The sequence below is a fragment of the Alexandromys fortis genome, unplaced genomic scaffold, assembly GCF_014885135.2.
Source record: "Alexandromys fortis isolate MF-2015 unplaced genomic scaffold, M_Fortis_MF-2015_v1.1 scaffold_45, whole genome shotgun sequence".
NCBI lineage: Eukaryota > Metazoa > Chordata > Mammalia > Rodentia > Cricetidae > Alexandromys > Alexandromys fortis.
Window position 1 is genome coordinate 5121151 of NW_026067926.1, and position 13330 is coordinate 5134480.

At 41.4% G+C, this 13330-nt stretch overlaps 1 protein-coding gene across 1 annotated transcript in view; it reads right to left on the minus strand.

The window, feature by feature from the left end:
- Nucleotides 1-349: 349 nt before the first annotated feature.
- The window catches only part of LOC126502360 (phospholipid-transporting ATPase ABCA3-like), a 65459-nt gene continuing 52478 nt past the window's right edge, over nucleotides 350-13330 (minus strand). Inside the window, exons 23-30 of the mRNA XM_050143281.1 lie at nucleotides 10338-10516; nucleotides 8075-8200; nucleotides 7669-7863; nucleotides 5469-5656; nucleotides 3985-4155; nucleotides 2895-3076; nucleotides 855-928; nucleotides 350-490 (exon numbers count right to left, since the gene is read on the minus strand). Of these exons, the coding sequence (XP_049999238.1) occupies nucleotides 350-490; nucleotides 855-928; nucleotides 2895-3076; nucleotides 3985-4155; nucleotides 5469-5656; nucleotides 7669-7863; nucleotides 8075-8200; nucleotides 10338-10516 (1256 nt within the window). The remainder of the gene's footprint in view (nucleotides 491-854; nucleotides 929-2894; nucleotides 3077-3984; nucleotides 4156-5468; nucleotides 5657-7668; nucleotides 7864-8074; nucleotides 8201-10337; nucleotides 10517-13330) is intronic.

A 13330-nucleotide genomic window follows, 5' to 3' on the forward strand; every position in this document is an offset into this window, starting at 1 on the left:
AGGTTTATGCTCCTCTTATCAATAGTCAGCTGCTAAAATGGGTGCATTTCTACTTGGGCAAATCTGATAACACCATCACTGCTCAAGTACTTAGAATATCGAGGAATAGGTCCTTACAAAGATAAATGCTGCTGCACTTCCATTTTTCTACGAAAAAAAAATGACTCTAAGAAATATTTTTAGGTTTGGACATTCAGCTATATCTTCAGTGAAGAGGACTCATTTTTTTTCCTTTCAGGGAAATATTTATTAAACAAATATATTTACATGAAGGATATATAGGCACAGGATGTCCTTCCCATTCTGTAGCAGCTGTAGTAAAACCGATAACACTTGTTGTAACTGAATCTCAAGGCACCTCTGTTTTATAATCATTTCCTGTGTTGTTTTGATTAGCAAAAGCCAGGAAGTCTTGGTCCAGGGTGATCTGACTGATGGAATAATCTTCTAAATTGAATTGTTCCTTTGCTTTCTCCAAAATGCCAAACATCTTAAACAACAACAAAAGCATGCAGTTGCCATTTCTGTCTCCCTCCAGCCCCCAGAGGAGCCTCTCCTCCTCCCTTCCTCTGTGTCTGTCAAGTATATGAAGTTAGATGAAAAGACACACAGAAGGGCACAATCAGAAAACAAAAGAAATGGGCAGTTGAGAAAGGGAGGAGACAGTTTTCTGTCTCCATTATTTTGATGGACATGAATTTAGTAATTCATGAATTTAGTACTTAAGGGTAGTAACCAAAGACATTTAATGTCTAGGCATGAACACTCCACAGCGTCCATGACGTCAGGAACAATTCTGCTGCCCGGACCCCAAGTACCCCCTTTGTTAGTGCTCCCTCACATGCACTGGTCACCTTTCCCCAGCCGTTGTCCTTGCTGGGAATGTAGTAATGAAGGATCCCCTGGCTCTCTTGCTTCAAGTCACTACCTAGGACAGGAAAATAGGACAGGTAAGTGATCTTACAGATTTCTTTTTAAACTATCAAAATAGTGCTGTATCTGCTTCATGTTAGGTATCATACAAAGGTTAAGAGTAGGGTAAACACAGGAGGAGATGTGACCCCCCAAAACCTAGTCTTTTTGGTGTGCATATATAGAAAATTTTTCTAGGGAACTGACAGCAATTGTTGAGGCTTTTAAGCTCAGTAAGTGGTCAACTCATATATCCAGTGTAAAAGTTTGAGCTTTTAATTTACTAAACGTATTTACTCCTAAGCATAATGCTGAGGATGGATAGAGATTTTTCTGGTTGTGTGTGTATGAGGACACAGTTTTGAGAGAGGAGGAAGAAGGAAAAGTATGAAGATTGTGATGGGACTAACCGCCATAGGTTCATATATTTGACTGTTTGCTTCCTAGTTGGTGGAACTGTTTGGGAAGGATTAAGAAGTGTGGTCTTGTTGGAGGAGGTGTGTCTCAAAGGTGGACCTTGATGTTTCAACAGATCATACTATTCCCAGATACTTTTCTCTCTCTCTCTGCCTCGTGCTTATGAATCAGGTTGCTAGGCCATAGGCTAGTGCTGGGAAGGATTTAAGAAGCTCCTGCTCTTTGTTTTTTGAATACTAGTGAAACGAGGAGCCCAAATCCCCCACAACAGACACATCACAGGTCAGAAACATCTCAGGTCAGAGACATCTCAGGTCAGAGACATCACAAGTCAGAGACATCTCAGGTGAGAGACAGGAGATCTGCCAGTCAAAGCTCAGGGGGAGCTCTTGCCTCAAAGCATGAGGTGGACAGTGATTGAGGAAGATGCCCAACCTCAACATTTGCCTCCACAAATTCACGCACAGATGGTTTATATCTGTGCACATGTGTGCACACACATATATACCACATATAGTAACACACATAACATGTTTGCTTAGTAAGATTACAAGTACATTCTTTATTCTTTTTATGTAAAAGGTTTTATTATGTGAAGATATTACAATTCAATGTTTTTTTCCAACATAATTTTTGATTGTTGGGAATTTCAATGCATCGCTATCAAACTCACTTCCCAGTCTCCCCAACTTTGGCCTCCACCCTTGTGACCTTCCCACCCCTAAAAAAGAAGGAGAAAGTTCAATTTGTGTTGCTCATAACTGGTGTGGTATGGAGCATGATCAATTCTTTATGGTTACATACATCTGTAGGTCTCATGGGGAAATCATAGTCACTGAGGCCAATGTTAAAGAGATCATTTGGTTTCCCTCACAGTTATTCTCCATGTCTGCTCTAGCATTGATTTCTAAAATATATTTTCAAGTTTACATTCCTACAGTATAACAAATAATATTTTTCATTGTCCAAAAGATGAAATTGCAACTCAGCAGCCTGGAATGCACCAGGAGCTCCTGTAAGAGTTTGCTAAAAATTATTATATCAGTGCCTTATGGTTGGGAAAGAGACTGAGAAAGGGAAATAGTTGCTGTTGCTTGCACTGTACTTTGTGGGCAGAGAGGAGTTTACCGAGTTTGTCACTCACACACAGGATTTTTGTTGAGAGAGACATGCCTACTAGAGCTTGCTTGCATTTCAAATCATATACTGGCATGCATAGCCAAAAGCCAGAATAAGATGCTTAATGAGAAGGGAAATATCCCTTAATGCTTTGCATGAATAATGTGTGAAAACAAATGAGAATTGTATTAAAATATGACTTTAAAGGTGTAACTTATATGGATACAACAAATTATGAAGAGGCCCTAGAAGGTGATGTCAGAGTTTGGTGACAGTCTCTGCTGTCTGTGAAACTTCTTAGGGTTGCAGTAACAAAGGAAGTATGGAGGGTCACTGAACATCAGCAACACATGGAAACTGGATTTAAAGCATAAACCTCATGGGTGGTGAGAACAAAAACACGAAATTTAACGCATCTCTAACACCATTGAGACACCTGAACATACCTGGAAATGTCAGTGTGATGAAAATTTTAAAATCCTTTAATGTTTCCACAGACTTGACCTTGGCCTTCAGAATATAAATATTTCCAAACTTGTTCTTGAGGTACTGAGGGCTGCCCAGGCACGTGAGCTTCCCTCTCACCATTATGGAGAGCCTTGTGCAGAGGGCTTCACATTCTTCCATGCTTGCAGAACAAGGAAGCAGAACAACATGGAGCTAAGACATTGTGCATTCGGACATTGCCAGAATCTTGTTCTTAACCACAAGTTCTATTTTCCAATGACCAAATTCATGGTTAGGGAATGTATTGTGGTGTCCAGAGGTCAAACTCGAGTGTCATTCCTTAAGCACCGTCTGCCTTGTCTCTTCCTGGGCTCTGGGGCGCAGATCACTGATTCAGGCTAGGCTAGGCTGCCTCATCAGCGAGCCTCAGGGATCTGCCTGTTTCTGTCCAGCACTGGAACTGGAAGTATGCAGCACCACACCCACCTTTAAACATAGTTTACACTTTAGTTGTCTGTGTATAAGTGTTGTGCCTGCATGTATGTCTGTGGAGTGTGTGTGTCCACATGCATGTGTGCACGTACCCATGAAGTCCTGAGGAGGCATTGGATTCCCTGGGACTAGAGTTACAGATGGCCATGAACTGCAATGTGGGTGCTGGGAATTGAACCTGGGTCCTCTGGAAGAGCAACTTAACTGCTCTTAACTCTCCAGCCCCACACCCAGCTGTTTTGTTTTGTTTTGTATGTGGGCTCTGGGAATTCAACTCAGGTCCGAATATGTGAATAGCAAACACTTTATTAATTGAGCTACCTCCCCAAGCCCTGAGAAGTGTGCATTTTTTAAAGGATAAGTAACAGAACACCAAATCCTCAAATGTACATATCTCTAACTTCCTGTTCTCTACCTAGACTTCATCTTTTAAAACACACTGAGGATTCATGGCTATCTCATTTATTAGGATTCATATGAAACTTAATTCCTAAAAATAAACTCATCGCTCAACCAAGTCCTGGCCCCCAAATAATTGGACAGTATAACTACCATAATTCTTGCCAACCCTTAACCCAGCTTTCCAAAGAGCCACACCTGTGGGACGTTAGAATGACGGCCTTTCCACTTTCCCGGATCTTTATCACTGTGTCCCAGAGAAGGCACCGCGCTTTTGGATCCATGCCAGTAGATGGCTCATCCAGTAAGATAACGGAAGGCTTTCCCATTGTGGCGATAGCAGTGCTCAGCCGACGTTTGTTTCCTCCACTCCAGATCAAAGATAGAGACACACAAAAGAAATTAATCTATCTATCAGTTATCTCCAGGAAAGACCTAGCACAGACACTCCTAGTACTGAGAATTCCAAAACGCCCCAGATGTAGACATCCTCGTGTAGATTCAGCATGGCTTTGACAAAGCATCAGGGCCAAGAACATCTGTGCATGCGCATATGTAATGTAGAAGGGCAACCTTTCACACATGTGGTTTTGACGCCGTTTGTTTAGTTGTTATTAGGGTGCATAACCACCACCCTAATTTGAAGATCTATATTTCATAGGAACAGTAGGGAGAAGAACACGTGCCCTATTCAGATTTCAGAGTCATAGTTCAAATAGAATCAGGACATGAAGTTTTATTTCTGAAACGTGGAACTGTTACTGGCATCTGAAACCCAACAGAGTAAGATGGTGTCCATCTTAGCATTGACTGTCAACTTGACGTGACCTTGAATCTCACCCGCTCCAGTAATTAACTTCTCTTATCAGGTGGGTTTGTGACTGTCTGTGAGGTACCGTGTTGATTATTAACTGATTCAAAAGGGCTTATCTACGTAGGTCCTGAAGTAGACAAGAAAGGTCACTAAGCTCAAGCCTGTTAGCAAGCCAGCGAGCAAGCAGCATCCTCCTTACATCTTATCTGTACACCATTGGTTAGGAGTGAATTCACTGGGTGGAGATAATGGTACATGGAACAGTAAACAATCTTTTGCAGGTCTTGACCCTGACTTCCTTACTTCCTGTAATGTCGGACTTTGACCTGGAATTGAAGCCAAAAGAATCCTTTTCTACTCTAAGTTGCTATTTTTTTATTTAGCTTTGGAGCCAATCCTGGAACTAGCTCTTGTAAACCAGGCTGGCCTGGAACTCACAGAGATCCGCCTGCCTCTGCCTCCCAAGTGCTGAGATAAAAGGTGCATGTCACCACCTCCCAGCATCTCTCTCCTATTTTTTCCCCCCAAGATCTGGTTTCTCTGTAGCTTTGGAGCCTGTCCTGGAACTAGCTCTTGTAGACCAGGCTGGCCCCAAACTCACAGAGATCTGCCTGCCTCTGCCTCCCGAGTGCTGGGATTAAAGGCGTGCACCACCACTGTCCAGCTCCTTAAGTTGCTTTTGGTCAGAGTGTTTTATCCCAGCATCAGAATGAAGCTAGGACAGATGGTAACACACTCAGGTAATTGTGTGACAGAGAAGCTTAGGTGCAGCTTTGGGCACTTGTGTCAAACACCAGGACAAGGGATACTTAGTCATTATGAGCGTCAGTGACAACAGTAGTTGAGAAGTTATGGAATAATGACTCACCTGTAGGTGCTGATGACGTAGTTGGCATGGGGCTCTAGATCCAATGAGTTCAAGTGCTTGCCCACATGGGACTGAATCTGATGCTCAGGGACTCCCCATATTCTTGCATACATGACCATTATTTCCCGACCGGTCATGAATTCCAGCAAAGCATCAAATTGAGGACAATAACCGATTTTTGACCTCACCTAATAATAATAATTGTTGTCAGTGAAAACTCAAGTCATCTAGCACCCTGTGGACATTCATCGACGAGGCAGGAGCCTGCAGTTCTCCAGACCATGTCTGAAGGGCTACGAAATTACAGCTGGTGAGTCTATTGTAGTCTAATGGAATGACCAGTTCTCATGTATAGTTCTAATTGTCATGGGGAGAAAGAAGTCAGAAAACAAGTCCCAGGTCCCACTCAGTTTGTAACGGTGTTAAGACGATAGGTGTTCCTCTTAATCAGGAGCTCCAACGTGGATCCTTTTCTTTACTGTCCAACCTATACAGCCCTGTACATGCTTGTCCCTTTGTGAAGCGGAACTAAACCAAAGACAGCCCTCATCTGTGCAAACAGAAGCTCAGAAATGATGGTTGTGTTTCCAGTGGGTTCACACTAGTAGTTAGCTAGAGAAAAAGGCTTTGAACTTAGATTAATAATTAATTTATATTGATCCTAGATTATTAATGCTCATAGTGTTGGCATGGTGCAAATCCCGTCCTCTCTGGCTAAAATGCTTCTAAGCATAGCATGTTTTCCCTCAGCTTCTATCTCATGCTGATTCTAAGCACATCGATGAAAATAAACAACTAACCTCCCGAGAAACAATAAGCAACATCAGAGAGTGGGGAAAACTATAATTGCTAGAGTTACCACATTGTCAGTCCAGTTCTGAGCAAAAATGACAAGCATACAATGATATAGAAAATGCAGTTTATTTATGGGAGTGGGACTCAGAAACCTGAAAAAAGTTATGATGGCAAATCTGCTCAGCAAAGACCTGGAAAGAATTATCTTAGATACTAAATTAACTAAAGGAGCTTGTGGAGAAAGTCAAGGAAACATGATACATAGTTATTAATAGAGAAATAAACCCCAAAGGGAAACATAATAGGCATGCATTGCTGTAAGGACAGGTGTGGGTGCTCCAAAGGTGGAGAAGTTCAAGAACACCTCATTAGCCAGTGGGTGAATTGTGAAAGGAACCATAAAATACCTTAGAAATTATTTAGAGATGAGTGAAAATGAAATTCATCATATCTCGGCTTATGGGACCTAGTAACATCAGAGTGTGGGGTATTTATAATTATTCTGTCTCATTGAGCTCATAGTCGGAGTTGTCCTAAAGTAGTGACTGGTGAATTACTGGAAGGGATTGGCCCAAGCCACTCGGAGGGGAATGTGATTTGAAGGAGGATGCACTAAGTACAGACAGCAGCAATGTCCTCTCTGGGTTTGGGCTAGTTTCTACATGGTTAACAATAAGTCTAACCTTTCAGTTTGAAGTAACAACCTAAAACTTCTCAGTGTATTAAAATGGTTCTTAACACCTTGCAGGCGCTGGACTGTTTTTTTCAGAGGACCATGATGTTGACTCTCAATTCAGGTTTTGCTCCCAATGACAAATCACCTGATGCCCTTTGCGTCCTGACAGTCTCAGGTGGGCAGTTCCATTGCCCTTCTGTGTCCTCAGGGGTCCGACACGTGCTGTTGACTCCTGGAATGGTAAACTGACATTCTTTTCTGCTCGAAGCTCTTGCCATACTTCTGCCCGAGGTTACCCATCTTTTCCAGCTCCTGCAGCCAGAGGCCGGCACAGGAGACAAAGGCTGGAGGTCTTGCTTTGATTTGCGACCACTCTGAAAGGCCATCCTGTTTTAGAGCTCTCAGTGACATGGATCAAGGCCCCAGTTGCAGCCAAACTGCATGCAGATCATTCTCTGCTCGTTTTCACTGCCTTACACCCTTCCAGCCCTGTGCAATGCATGTCTTCTACACTGTAGTTAGAACTTGCCTTCTACTCATACAGTTTCAAAAGAAACTCTTCTCATAGGTTATGTTCTTATGGCCTTTACAAATGTATTTTTTTCCTCTCCAGAAGCCACAGCATCAACATCTGTGCCTATCACCATTGCCATGTCTTATCCCTAGCCGCCGGCCTACTGCCTGCATCCTATGAACCATCACTCTGCATCTTAGCCTGAAATCGCTTACCTTTAGGATGTTCTTGGTGATGCTAATGCCATCAACGAACACATCCCCGGTGGTAGGAGTCCTTTCTCCGGTCAAAATTTGGAAGGTAGTTGTTTTACCTGCGCCATTGAATCCAAGTAATCCAAAGCACTCCCTCTCTTGGATAGCCAGGGAGATATTTTTCACAGCCAGAGTTAGTGGGCACTTAAAGTATATCTTTAAAAAGGCACACAAAACACAATTTAGTAAAGGATATTTGTAGGTTACATAAATAGGTATTGTGGGCAAAGTAGTTACACCCTCGGAGAGTGTCGCGAGAAGTTCCCACAAGCGTTTGCAAAGGTTCTGAAGAGCCACCACGAGACTGACACCCACAGATGTTCCTTACGGGGCTGAAGGCAGAACGAGTGCCGTGGAATGCCCTTACCTTGGTGAGCCCCTTAATAAGAACTGGGGAATTCAGAAGCTTTTCAGGCTGGTATAGAATTTTCCTTCTCTCATTTTCTACATCTTTATCTTCAGATTCCCCAGATAAGTCCTTGGAAATCCTATCCTGTATTTTTCAAGACAAGAATCATGCATGTGGATAACTTTTCAGAGGCATCTGTCCTCAAGGTAGTGGGTCTGTGAAAAATTAACTGAGAAATAATATTGCACACATTTAAATGGATGCTTTGAGCCACTCCAAGGGGCTTTCTGAGCGCTATTTCAGAGGTCACAACCAGTAGTAACACACGGTTCACCACAGAAATGAAGGTGCGGGGCAGAACAGAGAAGAGGGAAAAGTTCTTCCCAAGGTGGAAACCATGAATCTGTGTGCTCTGAAGAATGATTTGAAACTTTGGAACACTTATGGGCATGCATGGATGGATCTCTTCATCTATTTCTGTTTCTTGTGCCTTTTCGTTGACTCTTTTCCTTCTGTTGTTTGTTTTATCCTATTCTGATGTTTGTTTTTGTTATGTGTATTATATTATATTGTATTGTATTGTATTATAATCCCTTGAAAACCTGTTTGTTTTCTAATGAGAAACAGAAAGGTGGTAGATCTAGATGGGAGGGAAAGTGGGAAGGAGCTTGGAGTAGGGGAAGGGGAACTGCAATCAGGATATATCATGTGAGAAAAAAAATCTATTTTTAGTAAAAAAAAAACCATGCAGAAAAGTTATTTTATCATTTGGATCTAAGGACGGAATTAACCCAAAGAGATTAGGGAAACTGAATCACACGGTAATGGGGATGGAAAGATGCCTCAGCAATTAAGAGCACTTACTGCTCTTGTAAAAGACCCAGGTTCAGTTTGTAAGACCTGCATGCAACTCATAACCATCTCTAATTCCAGTTCTAGGGGATTCAATGCTTCTGTTTGCCTCCACAGGCTCCTGCCCACATGTGGGACACATACATTCACCCAGGCACATACATATACGTAAATAAAAATAAATCAATCTTTGGGCCAGATGTGGTGAGGTGTGCCTTTAATCACAGCACTTAGGAGGCAGAGGCAAGACACTCTCCATAAATTCAAGGTCTGGTCCACATGTGAGTTCCAGGCTAGCTGGGGCTGCAGAGTGAGACCCTGTCTCAAAAAAGAAAATGTAGTAGTGCATTTTAAAATGTGGTCCTAAGTAAACTTCGAAGAACTAAAAGGGTATTAGATGGGCCCTTTTAGATTAGTGGAGGTAGACACTGGTAATCTCAGCACCTAGCGCAGAGGATGATGTGAGTTCTAGGCTAGCTATGTAAGAAGGTCTTTGAGGATGAGCTCTCTGTCACAGCCATCATCTTGTCAATCCAGGAGTGGAAGCTGTAGGCTTCTGATTTGAGTCAAATTTTACCGGGAACTATTTTTTTTTTTTTTTTGAGACAGGGTTTCTCTGTACCTTTGGTGCCTGTCCCGGAACTAGCTCTTGTAGACCAGGCTGGCCTCGAACTCACAGAGATCCGCCTGCCTCTGCCTCCCGAGTGCTGGGATTAAAGGCGTGCGCCACCACCGCTAAGTTTTCAGTTGTACCACCTGACTTGCCTTTTAGGTGAAGCTTCTCTTTTCCACCAGGAAGGCGTGTGTCTGGAGCTGCCCGTGGCTTGGCTTACTCTCTTTCGTGGATACCCACCTTTGCCTAGGCATTCTTTAGCTGTCCTGTCATTCCTGAGACAGCATCTAAGTCACCTAGGCTGACCTTGAACTCCCCTGTAGCTCAAGAGTGCCCCGAACTTGTGATCCTCTTGTCTTAGGCTCCTGAGTAGCTGGAGCTATAGACCCATATCACCCTGTACAGTTTGATGTATGTATTCTTCAGTACTCACATTAGAATCAGTGAGAGATTTAAGAGCTACAGCTTTAAGCTTGCTAAAAAAAAAAATCAGGACTAACAAAGGAGAAGTAAAAACTGTAAGTGAGTAGAAAAAGGAAATTATAAAAATAAATGTAAAAAATTGAATGCAAGAGAAAGTTGTCAGTAATAGATATAATTCATAAAGACAGATCTAGCACTTCAAAATGATAATCAAAATGAGTGCAGTCTATTGTAGGTAATACCTCAGCAGGACTTTAAGGAAGGACATTCCTGTAGACACTGTTATTCTTCTCTGTTAACGGGGGTGGCAATATACAGCACCTTCTTTCCTTGTTTCATTTCAGTGCTGCTAGAGTTTTGTTTTCTTGGTTTATTCCATGCCTAAGTACTTACTGTCTTGTATTTCTTGAAGAAACCAAAGTAAATGTGTTGATGGATAAACGTTCTTAATTTCCAAAAAATATTCTCCCAAAAGAAAATGAAGAGAAGGAAAACTAAGCCTGCGACGGTCATAGCAATTAAATACTTTCCGATCATGTGCTCCTTTAAGGAATAGATATTCTTCTCGGTATCTGAGGATGGAGGGAGAAAATGGGGGCATCACACTCTTCCGCAGCACTGACATGAACAACCACTAAAACGCCAAATAAGAAACAGGATAAAGTGAGCTATTAGGCTAGGCTTAGTCACAGTACTCAGAGCTTGAGAAGTGATATCCCGCTATGAAAAAACAGTTCGAAAGAAAAGCTTTGAAGACTGATCCTCACTAACAGATGGTATAGTAACATATTAAGAATATGAATATTAACATGGGTATTGATTGTCTAACAATAAATCAAGACAGCAAGTCCCAGAGGGTCACATTTCTCCACCTTGCCAGCACTGAGATTCCAAGCATGTGCCTCCAGCCCTGGTTTTTTCATGTGGGTTTTGAGAATTGAACTCAGGTCTTCATGTTTATATGGTACTTTAACGACTGAACTATCTCCACAGCTTAATAACTGAAAAATATACTTACAAAAATAATTGCAAAGAGGACACTGAGAGTTCCCTGTGCCCTACACCCAGTCTCCCTTATTATTCACCAGGTGTATTAGTATGCCGCGTGTTATCATGAGTGCACAGATGTTATTATTGTAAAATACAAGATTATAATTATTATTAAACTACCAGATTTTTATTATTATTTTTAAAGTACCGGATTTATTCACATTTCTTAGCTTTTAATGTAATGCCCCCTTTCTGTCCCATGCCCCAATCCCAGACACATCACCCTTAGCAGTCACCCCCTGCATTTTCCTGGCTGTAATTTTATTCCTAATTAATGATTGTGGTGGTGCGGTCTTTGGAGAGGAAGCCCTCGAAGGAAAGTGCCATTTCATCACAGTATTAGTGTGCATTAGTTCTACCACTATCGACTTGAATACCTGTTTGATGTCATGTTGTTAGCTTTCTCTGCTGCAAACCCCTTCCTTCTTCCACTTCTCCATACTGAGCATTGAAATATCAAATTTGGATAAATGCATTTGAATATAACCAATAAAAATAAAAATATCGGAGTTTCCATATTTACATAAAACAGGCTAATAATCTTTTTCTACACGTTGACCTATAATACAACTCTACTTTTATTGCACAGATTGCTCCATTTTAGGTCTTTGGACTCCTCCATGTGTTTTTTAATTAGTGTGTGCCTGCATATATGTTTGTGTTTGCACTTGTGTGTATGTGTGTGTGCACATGAACATACAACATAGCATGAGTGTAGAGATTAGAAGACAACTTTGTTTTGTCTTTGTGTGAGTCCCAGGGACTAAACTCAGGTCACCAGGCTTGTGTGACAAGAACCCTTACCTACTGAGGCACTGTAGGTCCTGAACTTTCCTTTTCAAGAATCATAGTCCATAAATGTTTGCAATGCATATGTAAATGCAATTGAATCTTTGTGTTTTTGTGTATTTTGAATTCAACTGCTACATTAATTTATTATAAAATCTAATAACTTACTAGGAAAACTATGATTTTTTAAAGAGACCATAATATTTAGTATTCTTAGTAGTCTTTTTATTTCTCACACTTTAGAATTATGGTTTTAAAACACTTGATTCATTGCAAAGCTAATATGCTACATGCATACACACTGTAGGCATAGCATCATAATGAATCTATGAACCCAGGCCCTTCAAGTGGTCCACACATACTTACCTGCTCTCTCACTTTTCCACTCCAGGGGAAACTGTATACATTTTTATCTAGATATAAGTGGGTCAATTATATATTCTTAAAGTAGTAATATATTAATTCTAAATATGAACAGTTTGAAATTGTACATTTTGTGTTGTCTTATGGAAACTGTTTTCTCCTTATGTTATAATTTCTATAATTCTTAAATGGGAAACGAAACATCAAAATAATCATGGCTTCCTCTATCCGGTATCAACATTGGTATTTTGCCACATTTACTTCACCTCCATACTTTGATATCAGAAGATAATTTGCAAAAAAACCACTTCTATGGTTTTTTTTAAGGTCATTTTATTGTATGTCTTGTTTTTGCACCTTTTTTTTTTGCTCTCTATACCATTTGAATGACGTTGACTTCTTTTGTCTGGGAATGATTGTTTCACACACTGTCAACACTGCAGCCATCCTGTGGGATGGTGCTGGTCCATCCAGGATGATCACTTGTGTGTGTGGAGTATGGAAGCCATGTCTCTTTGTAGAGTGAAGAGCAGGCGCTCGCTGCTTTCTGGGGTGAGATGGGGAGTGTAGTGGATATAGTCTTCTCATTCCCTGGCGGGCTTTGTGCTCTGCAGTGTTCTTAATTGATGCTATTTTTCTTCCTTTTGTACAACCTTGAGTCTCTAAGAGACAATTCTGCCTGTCAAGTTATTCTTTTTCTTTCATGCAGTATGCCCTGACCACAGTTTTTCCTTCCTCAATTTTTTTCTTTCCAAGGGTGCTGTCTAGTTTTATGTCAACATACACAGTTAGGGTCATTGGAAAGGAGGGAGCCTTGTTGGGATATTTGAATATGCTGTGAACCCCCAGTTTGCATGTGTGCTAACTAAAATAAATCAACCTTGGGTCAGGAGATGGAGCCAGCAACTTGTTGACAGAAATCATAATCATGGAAAGTCAGAGGAAGTCTGGAAGATGGAGAGATACCCGGTAAATAATAGGGAGGGACATTGTGGTATGGTGGAACAGAAGGGCTTTCTGAGATGCAGGCAAAGAGGTCAGCTACTAGTTGCTCCTCAATCTCTCTGAACTGGCAGGTTTTCACACTAGCCTCTCTGACTCCTGAGTCTTACTGATAAATAGAATGATAGAGATTTAGTAAAAAAGTTACATTTGGTGGCAGCCACAGGAGGCAGATCCGGATC